At 36.8% G+C, this 14,487-nt stretch overlaps 1 protein-coding gene across 1 annotated transcript in view; it reads right to left on the reverse strand.

The window, feature by feature from the left end:
• The window catches only part of LOC127409587 (kelch-like protein 29), a 337,458-nt gene that overhangs the window by 48,092 nt on the left and 274,879 nt on the right, over positions 1 to 14,487 (reverse strand). Inside the window, exon 9 of the mRNA XM_051644227.1 lies at positions 3,795 to 3,993. Coding sequence (XP_051500187.1) covers positions 3,795 to 3,993 — 199 coding nt within the window. The remainder of the gene's footprint in view (positions 1 to 3,794; positions 3,994 to 14,487) is intronic.

The raw sequence follows: 14,487 nt of genomic DNA on the forward strand, positions 1-14,487 counted from the left end.
TTTTCACCCAATTTGGAATGCCCAATTCCCAATGCGCTTTTAAGCCCTCATGGTGGCGTAGTGATTCGCCTCAATCTGGGTGGCAGAAGATGAATCCCAGTTGCCTCCGCGTCTGAGACCATCAACCCGCGCATCTTATCATGTGGCTTGTTGAGCGCGTTGCCACAGAGACATAGCGCATGCGGAGGCTTCACGCCATCCACCGCGGCATCCGCGCTCAACTCACCACGTGCCCCACCGAGAACGAACCACATTATAGCGACCATGAGGAGGTTACCCCATGTGACTCTACCCACCCTAGCAACCGGGCCATATGACTTGTGTGCTATAATCCAAGTCTCATGTGAGGAACAGACTGAAATGTAAGTTGGTCTGTTCCCTTGAAATCACTGAATCAGTGAATCGGTCTCATTCATGAACGAATCATTCAGACCAGTTTTGTGAACTGGATCAATGATCTATTGAAAAGATCAGACTCAAAAGAACGTTTCGTTCACAAATCGGACGTTGCGTCTTTCCTCTTGAACTTTCATGAATGTGCCACAAGAGCTAGTGCGTATGATTTTCAGTAAATTATTACTTAAATTTCAATCTGTTTTTCACCCAAAGCTATCAAATGGCTTAAGATGACTTGGAATATAGCAGATGGATCACTTTTATAATACTTTAAAAGTCATTTTTGTAAATGTATGGATAAAAATGACCAGTACAATCTTCAAAATGTATTTCTTTTGTGTTTCAAAATATCATACACATTTGGAACAACATGTAAATTATGACAGAATTTTCATTTTTTTATTGAACTTTCACTTTTAGGCCAGAATAAATATGACAATGGTTATTGTAAGGTGTGTTTTGTGTATGAGATATCATTTTTGAGAGAAAGGTCTCAGTCTAGTGAGGGGGCTTCAGTTCTGCTACTGCAGTCAGTAGAGATCAATAAATCTCAGGGGCAAAAGGGAGAAAGCACCACAGTATATCAAGATTAAATAAATGTACAGCTCACTCATGGGCTCACGTCTTGCAGGGGGAATCATGGGAGCTGGAACGGTGCAGGGAGAGTGAGAGTGATTCACGGCGCTGCATGTGGACAGCCTTATTGAGCCATAAATTAGTTTGGTTGCATTTTTACCGCAACCTAAGATTGACTTTAGATACAGTCAGAGCAGCCACAGAGATACTGAGATCTACGACAAACAAAATAACCACACTGACTCTGAATCTGTGGCATTTATTGATTCAAAAAAGGCAGACGTGTGAGATTTTGGTCCAATGCAAATTTTAGAGGGTGATAGTGGCTAGTCATTAAGGTTAGTTTTGCATAAGATTATCTTTAGCCACCACAGTTAGCCAAATATCAACCATCTTTACAAACAAAACACTATGCACTTTGATTTCTCAATATACAATAAAGTGATAAAGCGCCAGTGCATCCACTTTTTCAGTTGTCTTGGCTCCGGAAATATTTTTCCCATTATTTCTTTTCAAAGGGATTTTATAAAATCCTTCATAAAAGAATTGTAAGCCATGAACATGACAAATGTTTTGAGTTTGTGAAAACGTATTTGAAAACCTGATAAAAAAGACAAAGGTACAAGACTTAACGTCTTTTATGAGGGAATGAACTACAATACCATGAAGCATTCTGATTGATGTAATCAAATGAAACCTGATGAAAATATATAACTTTTGATTTCAAGTTGTTGATTAAATGTACAAAAGCAATATATATGAAGTATATTGCAAACCGTCCAGATATGTACACATACATAAGCAGTTTGAGAGTGTCGGGAGACTCGATTGCGCACTTTGTTTTATGCAAATCTATAATTGGTGGATCATTTCTTTTCAGGATCATGGGTAGTAAAGTTCTTCACCTGAAATTATGATATAAAATAGGATTTAAAAAAAAAAAGTTATGGACTGATGGCTTCAACAGAAGCATATACAGCTGCAAGAATAAGTAGAACTCTTTAGAATTATCTGGTTTTCTGCATGAGTCATCTCATCTTCATCAAAGTCACAAGTATAGACAAACACAGTGTGCTTAAGCTAACAACACACAAGCAACTATAATATTTCATGTATTTATTGAAAAAATCCCATTAAACATTCACAGTACTGTGGAAAAAGTAAGTGAACCCATGGATTTAATAACTGGTCGATCCTCCTTTGGCTGTTCGCAACGTTCAGAAGTTAATGGACTGCTTCAGCTCAGCCATATTCTTAGGATGTCTGGTGTGAATGGAATTTTTTTTCCCCTCTATGATGGCAAAAGGTCCAGGCCCCAAAGCAGCAAAGAAGCCCCAAATCGTGATATTCCCTCCACCGTACTTCACCGTTGGGATGTTTTTTTTTTATGTTGGTATGCAGTACCCTTTTTATGCCATACGTAGTGCTGTATGTTCTTCCCAAACAATTCAACAATTAGTTTCATCAGTCCATACATTTTTTTTCCAGTAGTGTTGTGGAGTGTCAAGGTGGTCTTTGACAAACTTCAGGCATGCAGCAATTATTTTTTTTGGGAAAGCAGCGGCATCTTTCATGGTGTCCTGCCATGGACACCATTCCTGTTTAATGTTTCCCTATAGTAGACTCATGAACAGAGATGTTAACCAGTTCCAATTATTCCTTCAAGTTTTTAGCTGTCACTGTAGGGTTCTTTTTTACCTCAATGAGCATTCTGTGGTGTGCCCTTTGAGTCATCTTGGCTGGATGGCCGCTTCTAGGGAGAATTGCCACAGTACTAAATCGTCTCCATTTTTAGACAATTTGTCTAAATGTGGAGAGATGAATATCTAAGCTCTTCGAGCTAACTTTGTAACCCTTTCCAGCTTTATGCAAAGCAACACTTCTTGATCGTAGGTCTTCTGAGATCTCTTTTTTATGAGGCATGGTCCTAGTCAGCAAATACTTCTTGTGAATAGCAAACTCAAATGTTTGAGTGCTTTTTATAAGTCAAAGTAGCTCTAACCCACACCTCCAATCTCGTTTCATTAACTGGATGCCAGGTTTGCTAGGATTTTAGATACTTTTTCCAGCCTACACTGTGAATGTTTGAATGATGTATTCAATATGTCCAAGAACAATACAATAATTTATGTTATTAGTTAAAACATATTATGTTTGTTCATTAATGTAACATAGATAAAGATCAAAGCAGATTTTAAGACAAATTTATACATAAATGCAGGTAATTTCAAAGAGTTCACATACATTTCCTTGCCACTGAATCATTGATTAACAAACTCGGAAGGTCTGTCTTTAAAGGATTATTAGTTATCGTTAATAATCAATTTCCCTATGGAAAAAATGAATGGGATTTTTACTTCGGGAACCAGACTGTTGCTGTTTCTGATACTGATCATAGTGGAAAACAGCTTACTGTTGCTATTGTTGTCTCCTCAGTTGAACACGACTTCCACTTTTTGGTGTGTATTTGGCACCAGGTGAAAATACGTACACATAATTGTAATCTAACTTCAGATTTTTGGTCTGTTGCTATACATGTTGCTAGGAGGTTGCTTATTAGACCAAGTCAAAAGAGCCCACCCCCAAGTCTCTATAATATCCTGGTCCCCAGATATGGCTCGGATCCCTCCATCAATGCAAGTCTACAGACTTTTTGACTTAAAATCTGGGGGGTCAAACTTGATTGGACGATTAGTTGTGTCACATCACCAGTGGACAAAAACACTGATTGACCATTTGAAAAAGAAGCAGCATGCACATAGTGTAATTTGTGAAAAACAGTTGAGAACTCAAACAGAAATAGCTAAAATCGTGAGTTGTACCTGCAGAGAGTCTTGGCCGAGTCCTGGGCGTTTGCATCTCCTGCCGCGCATGAGGCAGCATGTGGTATCGTTTGGCCTCATTCACTAGGTCTCGACAAGCCTCGGACGATTTAATCAGCTCCTCATTGTCCACCACGTTCAGCAGGTAACTGGGGTGTATGAATGGAAGTCTAACCACGGCCAGCAACTCTGATATGTGCTGAGAGAGAGAGAGAGAGAGGGAAAACAAGAAAAAAGAGAGACAGAAAATTTGAAATATATTCAGTAGGAACAACTGTAGCACTTAAAATTACTTCAAGGTAGAGTGACGACACGTTTTCAGCATGTGGTCAGTAAAATTCTCTCTCTATGAGAAAAAGAGGTTTATAAGAAATGTAAAAAAAAAAAAAGATTTTGAAATATAAAAGTGATTTTTGGGATGTCCAGTGTTTTTATGTCTTTGGATGTTAACGGAATATTCCAGGTTCTAAGTTAAGCTCAGTCCACAGCATTTGTGGCATAATGTTGATTGCCACAAAAATGTATTTCAACTAATCCCTCCTTTAAAAAAATAAATAAAAAAAACATGTAAGTGAATGGGGCCAATTTTTGGAGGGTTTAAAGGAAGAAATGTGAAGAGTATAATTTTACGAAATCACTTACATTAATTCTTCAATTAAAACTTTTGTATTATTTATGCTGTAAAGTTTTTAAATCGTCGTTTTTACGGTCGTTTCATGGATTAAGTGTTTACAGTGTTATGTCGTCATGGCAACAAAGTTGTAAAACTAGTGATTTTATTACACTAAAATCATGTTAACACACATATTGTTTACATTTTGTAGCAATACTTTTGAAACAGTGAGCATTTTAACATTTACGGATTGGCCCCCATTCACTTCCATTGTAAATGCCTCACTGTAACCCAGATTTTAGTTTTTTTAAAGAAAAGGATCGGGACGAGTCTAATAATTTTTTTGGTAATCAACATTGTGCCACAAATGCTGTCAACAGAGCTTAACTTGTATTGAACCCAGAATATTCCTTTCACCAATATACAGTATATTTCACCTCTAGGTTGTTGGTTACAAGTCAACATGAATGACAGATGCAAACACTGTTGCTAGTTGCGACCATAGAGAGTTTATCGTGACTGTGAGGTCGCGGCAATTGTAACACTAGTCATAAAATAAAAATTGTGAAGACGGTTCTTGACTTATCAGCTAATATTTTAGTAAAAAAGCACTTATTTAAAATAATTATAATATAGATCCCACTTACATTAAAGAATTTTGCTTTAAACTCTTCTAAGAATTCCTACTATACAAATGCAACAACTATTCAGTAATATTATTAAGAATTAATGCACTGATATTTTTATTTTGAGGTGTGCTCATATTTAATAGTGGGTTAATATCATGCATTTAAAAAGTGGCATCTTGCCATCTTGTATTAAATTCAATTTTACAAAATGGATAGATCAGACTCTAAATTCTGATTGGATAAGCCACATTCGAGCCGCTGCACAATAACTATAAATGCACACACATGCGAACAAACTTTTAATATTAATGTGCCAAGTTGTGCTGCTTGGCAAACTTTATTACTTGCCGGAAGCATTGCTTATCCTGAAAGCTTAAAGAACTGCACTTACTATTTATTAATTAAATAATTACTTACTAATAATTGCACTTGCTTTTTAATAATAATACAAAATAAATAAATAAAAAACATTCCTTGTCTGTTTCTTTCATCTGCATTAGCTTCTATACCAGTGGTTCCCAAACGTTTTTAAACTATGGCACCCCTTTACAGTGTATTTTTTCCCACGGCACCAAAAACATGGAAAAATAAATAGATCAATATACGATTGAAAACACACTTCTACTTAAAAAGTTTAAATTGAATATTAATATTAACAAATTCAAGGTAGCCTTTAAGGTTTTTTTAAGTAAACATTGCTTCAAAACTTGCAAAATAAAAAAAACTTTACTCTGTACTTTACTATTATTAGATATATTCTGCATCAATACTGATTCAATGCATTCTGAGCAAAAAACGCTTTTCTTTTTCTTGTCAATGTTGCTGTTTGATACAAATGAATGATAGGCCTATAACAGACAGCAGCAGGTCTATTAGGCTGCATTTACACATCACATAGATATGAGATATAAGATTTTTGTCCTGTCTGCTTACACAGTCATACATTAACACCTGTGTTTACATTAATATCATGTCAAAAGGGACAATTTTACCAAGAAGCACATTTGACTGCGCATTCACAGCGTGACACAAGCAGAAATACAATACACATGTGAGCATTTTTACAGCAGCCGGCTTACTAGTTAAACAGTGTGCGGGTATTGCTGGTTCTTTTAACATCATTGGTGGCTATTAAAATATTGTACTAAGCAGAGATTCAGTGGCACCCCAAACCTACTTAAATAACTTTTTTTCCCTGGATAACTTACAAACAACAAGAGATCTACCAACTACATTTTGGTACAAGAAACATATACAGTATGTGTGCTAGCATCAATGTTTCCATAATATTTACATAGAGAAAAACTGTGGAATAACAGTTCATGTTATATGTTGGAGATTCGATTACAATGTTACAATTATTAATCAATAAAAATATTGTTATGGTACAATTGGTATTGGCACATATATACACTGGCAGCCAAAAGTTTGGAATAATGCACAGATTTTGATCTTATGGAAAGAAATTGGTACTTTTATTCACCAAAGTGGCATTCAACTGATCACAATGTATAGTCAGGACAATAATAATGTGAAAAATTATTATTACAATTAGAATTTAACTACTTAAACTACTTCAAAGAGTTCTCATTAAAAAAATCCTCCACGTGCAGCAATGACAGCTTTACAGATCCTTGGCATTCTAGCTGTCAGTTTGTCCAGATACTCAGATGACATTTCACCCCACACTTCCTGTAGCAGAGTCTAGCTAATCCCACAAAAGCTCAATGGGGTTAAGATCCATAACACACTTTTCCAAATATCCGCTGTCCAATGTCTGTGTTTCTTTGCCCACTCTAACCTTTTGTTTTTGTTTTTCTGTTTCAAAAGTGACTTTTTCTTTGCAATTCTTGCCATAAGGCCTGCACCCCTGAGTCTTCTCTTTACTGTTGTACATGAAACTGGTGTTGAGCGGGTAGAATTCAATGAAGCTGTCAGCTGAGGACATGTGAGGTGTCTATTTCTCAAACTAGAGACTCTGATGTACTTATCCTCTTGTTTAGTTGTACATCTGGCCTTCCACATCTCTTTCTGTCCTTGTTAGAGCCAGTTGTCCTTTGTCTTTGAAGACTGTAGTGTACACTTTTGTATGAAATCTTCAGTTTTTTTGGCAGTTTCAAGCATTGGAAGCCTTCATTCCTCAAAACAATGATTGACTGACAAGTTTCTAGAGAAAGCTGTTTCTTTTTTGCCATTTTTGACTTAATATTGACCTTAAGACATGCTAGTCTATTGCATACTGTAGCAACTCAAAATCAAACACAAAGACAATGTTAAGATTCATTTAACGAATCAAATAACTTTCAGCTGTGTTTGATATAATGGCAAGTGATTTTTTAGTACCAAATTAGCAATTTAGCATGACTACTCAAGGGTAAGGTGTTGGAGTGATGGCTGCTGGAAATGGGGACTGTCAAAAATGACTTTTTTCAAATAGTGATGGTGCTGTTTTTTACATCAGTATTGTCCCGACTATACTTTGTGTTCAGTTGAATGCCACTTTGGTGAATTCAAGTACTAACTTCCTTCCAAAACAGCGAAATCTGTACATTATTCCAAACTTTTGGCCGCCAGTGTAGATGTTTCTTATACCAAAAGATGGTAGGTAGATTTGTAGTTGTCTGTGAATTTTTTTAGAATTGCCTCCAAAAGTGATGTCAGTCTAAGCTTCCGTCTGCCAATAAATCCATGTGGCATCACTGATTGTATGTGTGTTTTCTTGTGTGTGTACGTGCACTGGGCATCTCTCTCAGACAGAAGTGATATGTTTGGGGTTGCTATGGTGAGGACTATCTTGGTCAGATTGCTTGTTTGTTCAGAGTCATCCTCAGTGGGGCTTTTGCTCATGTCAGCATTAAATGCTATAAACACAAGTTGACAGGGACAGCAGCCAACCCGACCCCCTCACCTCTATGCTCACAATGCATTACATAAACAGTCCATAGAAAAAACAGACAAGGGCTGTTTGAACACCTGCGCTTTTGTTGTCTCACAGAGCGAGACATTTATTGTAGGGAAAATAGCCAAGATTTGACCTGAACAGAGCTTGACAAGGTGCTCTCACTTACAACTCTTTGTTAAAATCAACATGAAATGGTAATCGTAGCACATTTTACTTCTCAAAGTATTTCAGAGTGAAGAAAAAAAACAAAAAAACAAAAGTAGAGCGGGACTTGATTTTAACCATAAACAACTGACTAGATTCTGAATGTGTTTGCACCCACATCTGAGGAGGATTTCACCCTCAAAAGTATCTTGACGTATTCCAGTAGTAACCTTTCTTATTTCAAATCTATCATTATTTATTTATTTTTTTTTGCCATAACCTTGATTATATTATTAATATTATTATTGTATTTTTTTGTGTGCTATTTTTGCCATAACCTTGATTACATTAACCAGCATTAAATTACTGTGTTAACTATTGGCAAGATTTACCAAAAGCACTACCTTCAACCAGAAGTTGTGTTTTTTCAGTCATTTACAACATATTAAAAACATCAGAGAGATAAATCAAAATTCTGTCTGTCATTTTGACAGATAAAAAAAAAAACACCTAGTACGTCAATTTTAATTTCATTAGTCTTTCATTTCATCAGTCTTTGCGCACCCAAGTGCATTCTGCTCTTTTTAAAAGTAACAATTCCCAACTCTGATTTAAAAAATAAATAAATAAATAGTATTTAAATGTTTCACCAGACTTGCTCTTTTCAGCAGTCCTTGATTTTAGTATATAACTTTTAGTATCTTATAACTTGTAGCCTGTGTTTTGCAAAGTCGTTGCTGTAGTCCTAAACACAGATTTTGATAATCAAGAAGTTAAATGGATAGTTCACCCAAAAATGAAAATTCTCTCATCATTTACTCACTTTCATGCCATCCCAGATGTGTATGACTTTCTTTCTTCTGCTGAACACAAAGATTTTTAGAAGAATATTTCAGCTCTGTAAGTCCTCACAATGCCAGTGAATGGGTACTACATTTTTAAGCCATATGATAGGTGTCAGTGAGAAACAGATCAAGTCATTTTTTCCTATAAATTCTCCTCCCTGCCCAGGTGGTCATCATTCACTTGCATTGTTTGGACCTACAGAGCTGAGATATTCTTCTAAAAATCTTTGTGTTCTGCAGAAAAAAAAAAAAGTCACATCTGGAATGGCATGAAGGCGAGTAAATGATGAAAGAATTTCCATTTTGGGTGAACTATCCCTTTAATATAGGCTTATCTGAGAAAGTAAAACATGACAGATAAAAATAGAACATGAGTAAGTCAGTACATTAAAGTTAAGTATAATAATTATTTCTTGTGCAACCTCTGCCTACAACAGTAGCCTAAAACAATTCCTAAATAGCTATTTGGCTATTGGTTAACATGACCAAAATGACATCAGTCGCAAAGGAAAGTCGTTTCAGAGGCGAAGCACGTTATTACGTTTTAATGAAAGATTATGAAGACACTTTTTTCTTTGGAATCACATACGCTGATGATTCGTGCACAACAAGACCAGTTTTATCAATGTAAATGGGGTCACTTTTAATTTCGTGTCGACTTCAAAGTTTGGATTTGATGTTCTATTGTAGAACCCAGCAAGAGTTAAGAAACTCTTGTTGAAAATCTCCTGACGTCCTTCACACAGCTCTCCCAAAGAACAACAGTTGTTTAGCAAGCATGTTCTCCAAACAATAGAAGGCAAGAGGCCAGGCACAAGCAAAGGCCCGAGAGAGATTTCAGAAATTTCTGCCAGCTCTCAGCATGGCCTCAATACTTTGCCTTACATGTACTTGGCTAAGCCATCCCGAATGTGTCCCAGAACTAAACTGTTTGGTGTACTTCACTGCATTCCTTCTTGAGATATGTTAAAGAATTAGTTCACCCCAAAAGTCATTATGTCGGTCCAAACACTTGTGAAAAAACAAAACAAAAGGAGAATTTTTGAAGAATCTTCACACCGCTTGTTTTCCATGCAATGACAATTTACTGTGTAGCGACCACTGGCTGTCAAGCTCCAAAAAGGACCAAAAAATGCACCAAAAAACTAGTCCATATGACTCATGCTCTATATTCCAAATCTTCTAAAGCCATACGATAGCTTTTTGTGAGGAACAAACTGAAATTTAAGTCATAATTCACTCTCAAATCAAGTTACTGTAAATCATTCATGCAACTCAGTATGCAGCCCTCAATAACGTAGGTTGGATGTCAGTAACATCAAGTCATTGGATCTCACGACCAAGCATCATGACTAACACCTGAGCCATACAGTAGGTACCACATTTTACTTGAGAGCTGCATACTGAGATGCCGATTTGAGAGTAAATAATGACTTTAGAAGACTAGGAACACTGAATATAGAGACATATAGACTACATTTATGGTGTTTTATGACATTCTTGAAGCTTGACAGACTAGTGGTCACTATGTACTTCCTTTTTATGGCATACGGGGAGTCGGAAATTAATACAAATTTCTTCTTTTGTGTTCCACAGGAAAAAAACAGCATCTGGGTTTGGAACGAAATGAGTATTTGAATTTTGGGGTGAACTATTCCTTTAAACACACAGTCTTTAGATGTCATATGTGCACCTTTTGCATAAAAGCATCAATATAATTATAATATTTAGGGATGCATTGATACAAAATTAATAAGCCGATACAATATCCGTAAATTTAGACTAACATCTGCCGATACCGCTTTTTTTATACTACCTTGTTTCAAATCACTGATAATTTTACAACTTTGATAATAACTATAATATCAACGCTGTTCTCTATGTCTCTACATGTCTTCCATGTTTCAGAGTTACAGGTCTCAGTTATACACAAAACACTGAAACACGAAGAAAATAATTAACTGAAATTAACATTCTTTAGTCACATTAAATGAATTCTGAATTAAATTAATTGGGCTCGGTCCGTGTAATGGTTTACAATAAATTTTTCAGACCATAACAATCCAAATTCAAAAATAGAAAAACAGTTGGAAACTTTCATTTTTTCCAGTTAACTCAAGAACTGATAATTGCTTGTTCATTTCTCTTTGTATGATATTCACTGGAAGAAAACTGTGAAGTGAAGAACTCAGAATTATGAAAAATATTTGCAAGTAAATTCCTTATAAAGGCGTTAATACATTAGAATAGATCCATACCAAAACATTTATGTAGTCTAATTTTTTTGGAATGAAAGCACAAAATTCAGGGCTCTATAGCGGCTGGCTGGACTGACCAACCGGTAAGCAGTTTTCTGCCAATTCGGTAATTTGACCGCTCTAATGGCAAGTAAAAGGCATTTATGTATAAATATATAAGAATAGAATAATATCATTCCTTGGAGTATGAGTGAACAAGGAGTGCAGCATTCAGAGCTGTCTAACGCAAAAGCAGCTGCACGCAGCCAGCCAACATGAGCAAAAGTTTCCTTCCAGTTATAAATGAATATCATACAAGGAGAAATGGACCTGGTAAACTGCAAGAAAACTCTGTATGGCCTTAATGCATAAGAAAAGATTAATAACCCTAAATTTAAAAGGAAATGAAAAGCAATTCAGAAGAAGTCACCATTGTTTATTGCTAGTATCCTCTGCTTTGTAAATAAACTTTGATACATGAAGTGATACATGTGGCAGGAGGACTGACACGTGATCCGTCAGTGCCAGCTTCTGCCAGCCAGCGAGAGATCAAACCCCTATCATCCACTGCACGGAGCGAACAACGCAAAGCCGAACACTTTATGCTTGTGCGACCCACTTAAAGTGTAGAGACGTGCTTGATGCCAGGTTGGCGCTCAGTGGGTTGCGCGAATGGTTTGTCCACACTCTTGCTATTGCCTGTGTGCCAACCCCTCCACATGGCAAAAGGTGGCATGTGTGCCTTCATTTGTCGACCCCTGGGCAAGCCTTTTAAACCATTCCTCAACATAAATACTGGTATTTTATAGCTCCATGGTACATACAGTACATTGTATGTTACACAGCTCTGTTGTTTTGAGCCACCCACTTAGACCCACCCCAACAACGTTACTCAACCAATGGCATGAGTTGGGGGCAGGATTATAACTTTGTTTGACCAACAGCAGATGGTATTAAATGGTATTACAGTATTCAGAAAGCTGTTTTAAAAATGTTTATTTTTGCAAAACCTATTGGTGGCGCTCTTGGTGTAAAAATGGCATACTTCAGCTTTAACTCACATTAACTGAATTCTGAATGATGAAGCTTGTCCTTTTCATGCTGAAGCAGCCTCCACTTTAGCTTTAACAAGCTCATCATATTCCTTGCGGTGTCAAGCTTTAAGGTGAATAATCAAATTAGTTGTGTTAAAAGTAGAGTTGGGGTACTCGAGTCCAGACTTGGACTCGAATCTGAGTCACGAGTCCAAATTTTTTTTTTTTTTCCCAATTTGGAATGCCCAATTCCCAATGCGCTCTAAGTCCTCCTGGTCGCATAGCGATTCGCCTCAGTCCGGGTGGCGGAGGACGAATCCCAGTTGCCTCCACGTCTGAGACAGTCAACCCGCGCATCTTATCACGTGGCTTGCTGAGCGCGTTGCCACGGAGACATAGCGCGTGTGGAGGCTTCACGCCATCCACCGCAGCAACCACGTTCAACTCACCACGCACCCCACCAAGAACGAACCGCATTATAGCAACCACGAGGAGGTTACCCCATGTGACTCTACCCTCCCTAGCAACCGGGCCAATTTGGTTGCTTAGGAGACCTGGCTGCACGAGTCCAATTTTAATGGACTTGGACTTGCCATGGCATTTGTGATGCAATGAAAAACAAACAAACAAACCAAAAAAATAACATAACATGACCAAACGTCCTCTTTTCCCCAGACATGTCCTCTTTTTCAGACCTGAAAAAAGCGTCTGGCCGGGATTTCAAAATTGCCTCTAAATGTCCGGGATTTGGCTTTGTCTTCATATTGATGTGCTCTCTACAGTTAGTACTATCATACATTCTGTGTATTTGATACTGCGCATCAGTTTTCACACGTATATGTCCTTATGTGTGATTATTCTGGCTGAGAGCAGCAGCACGCACTCTTTCAAAGTACGTTTTTAACTCTCTCGCCCACACGCCCGTGCTGTATGTGTGTGCGGGAAAGAGATCGCCATTCGCCAGACATGCTCTGCCGACTCTCATCCAGAAATATCAATAATGTAAGTACACTTTAAAAAGTACGTTCCCAAACTCTGCAAATTATTAAATAGAAAACGTTTATCAGACTCACACTTACTACGCTAGTCATTTCTAACTGAAAATTTTGACTATATCGAGACAAAATCAAATTTACTACGTATCAGGGACATTTAAACTAATATGATGAATGAAACAGACCATGATGGAAATTGTACAACTCAGTCCGTCACGTATTTGTAGCACAACCTCTGTGTGTTACCTGTAAAGCTGGCACTTGTGTTTCAATGGCATAAAAATCAGAAAATACAACGAAGAACACAAGTGAGGGGAGAAGTCTCTATTCACCTATTACCCATACTAAATATAATGTGAAAAGAAATGTCTGTCCAAGGTGAGTTTTTTTAATCTTGACTTTAGAGAAGTAGGCTACACCTGGACACAGCAGGAGGACTGAAAAGTGTGAAGTGTAATACTGTAGTATATAAATATATTTTTTAATGGTATCTGATCTTTTCTGTTTTTATTTATGTTGTTGTAATTAATCTTATGGGCATTATTAAATGTTTTAATATGACCACTTATTAAATGTACTAAACACGTTAAATGTATTTAATTAATTACATTAAATGTATTTCATCCATAATTTTAGATAAAACTAAACTAAACTGAATGGACAAATTGAAAATTAAGTAGTAATAAAAACAACAATAATAGCTCTGGTTGTAATGACTAATGCAGCTTTCACTTTCTTTAGTCTATGTTTGAGTGGAGGGGAAAAAGCAACAAATAATTGAAATATCAACAGAACACAATAAGAATTGTGTTGAAGGACAGTTTTGTCTTCATACACCTAAAGCATGTACTTTCATTCTGAAACCACCTTGAAATTTGTTCAGCAGGATACTAATAATATGTTTTTTTGCATTTATATTGACAAATTGTTTTTCTTAGTTGTGAAGGTTAAAATAAGCTTAAAATATTGATGTTGAGTTTACGGTTACAATTTTAATTCAGATTCTTGAACAGATTCATTCGGACTCAGCCTGTTATAGACTCAGTCTTGAGTCGAACCCAACACTGGTTAAAAGTTAATGGTAGTTCCACCTCGTGAAATTCTTGTATAAAGCTTACAATTTGCAACTCTGCTCTTATTGTATCCCAGTTCAAATTAATTCAATTTTTTTTTTTTTTTTTTGACAGCACGAGTTATAGGCAAATCGTCAGACGCGTCTTTCCATCTCCTTTTGATTGACATAATTGGCCCTGATCAGCGCCTGTTTTTAAACAATCGGCTGATGTCCGTTAGC

This window comes from Myxocyprinus asiaticus, chromosome 19 (assembly GCF_019703515.2).
Source record: "Myxocyprinus asiaticus isolate MX2 ecotype Aquarium Trade chromosome 19, UBuf_Myxa_2, whole genome shotgun sequence".
Taxonomy (NCBI): domain Eukaryota; kingdom Metazoa; phylum Chordata; class Actinopteri; order Cypriniformes; family Catostomidae; genus Myxocyprinus; species Myxocyprinus asiaticus.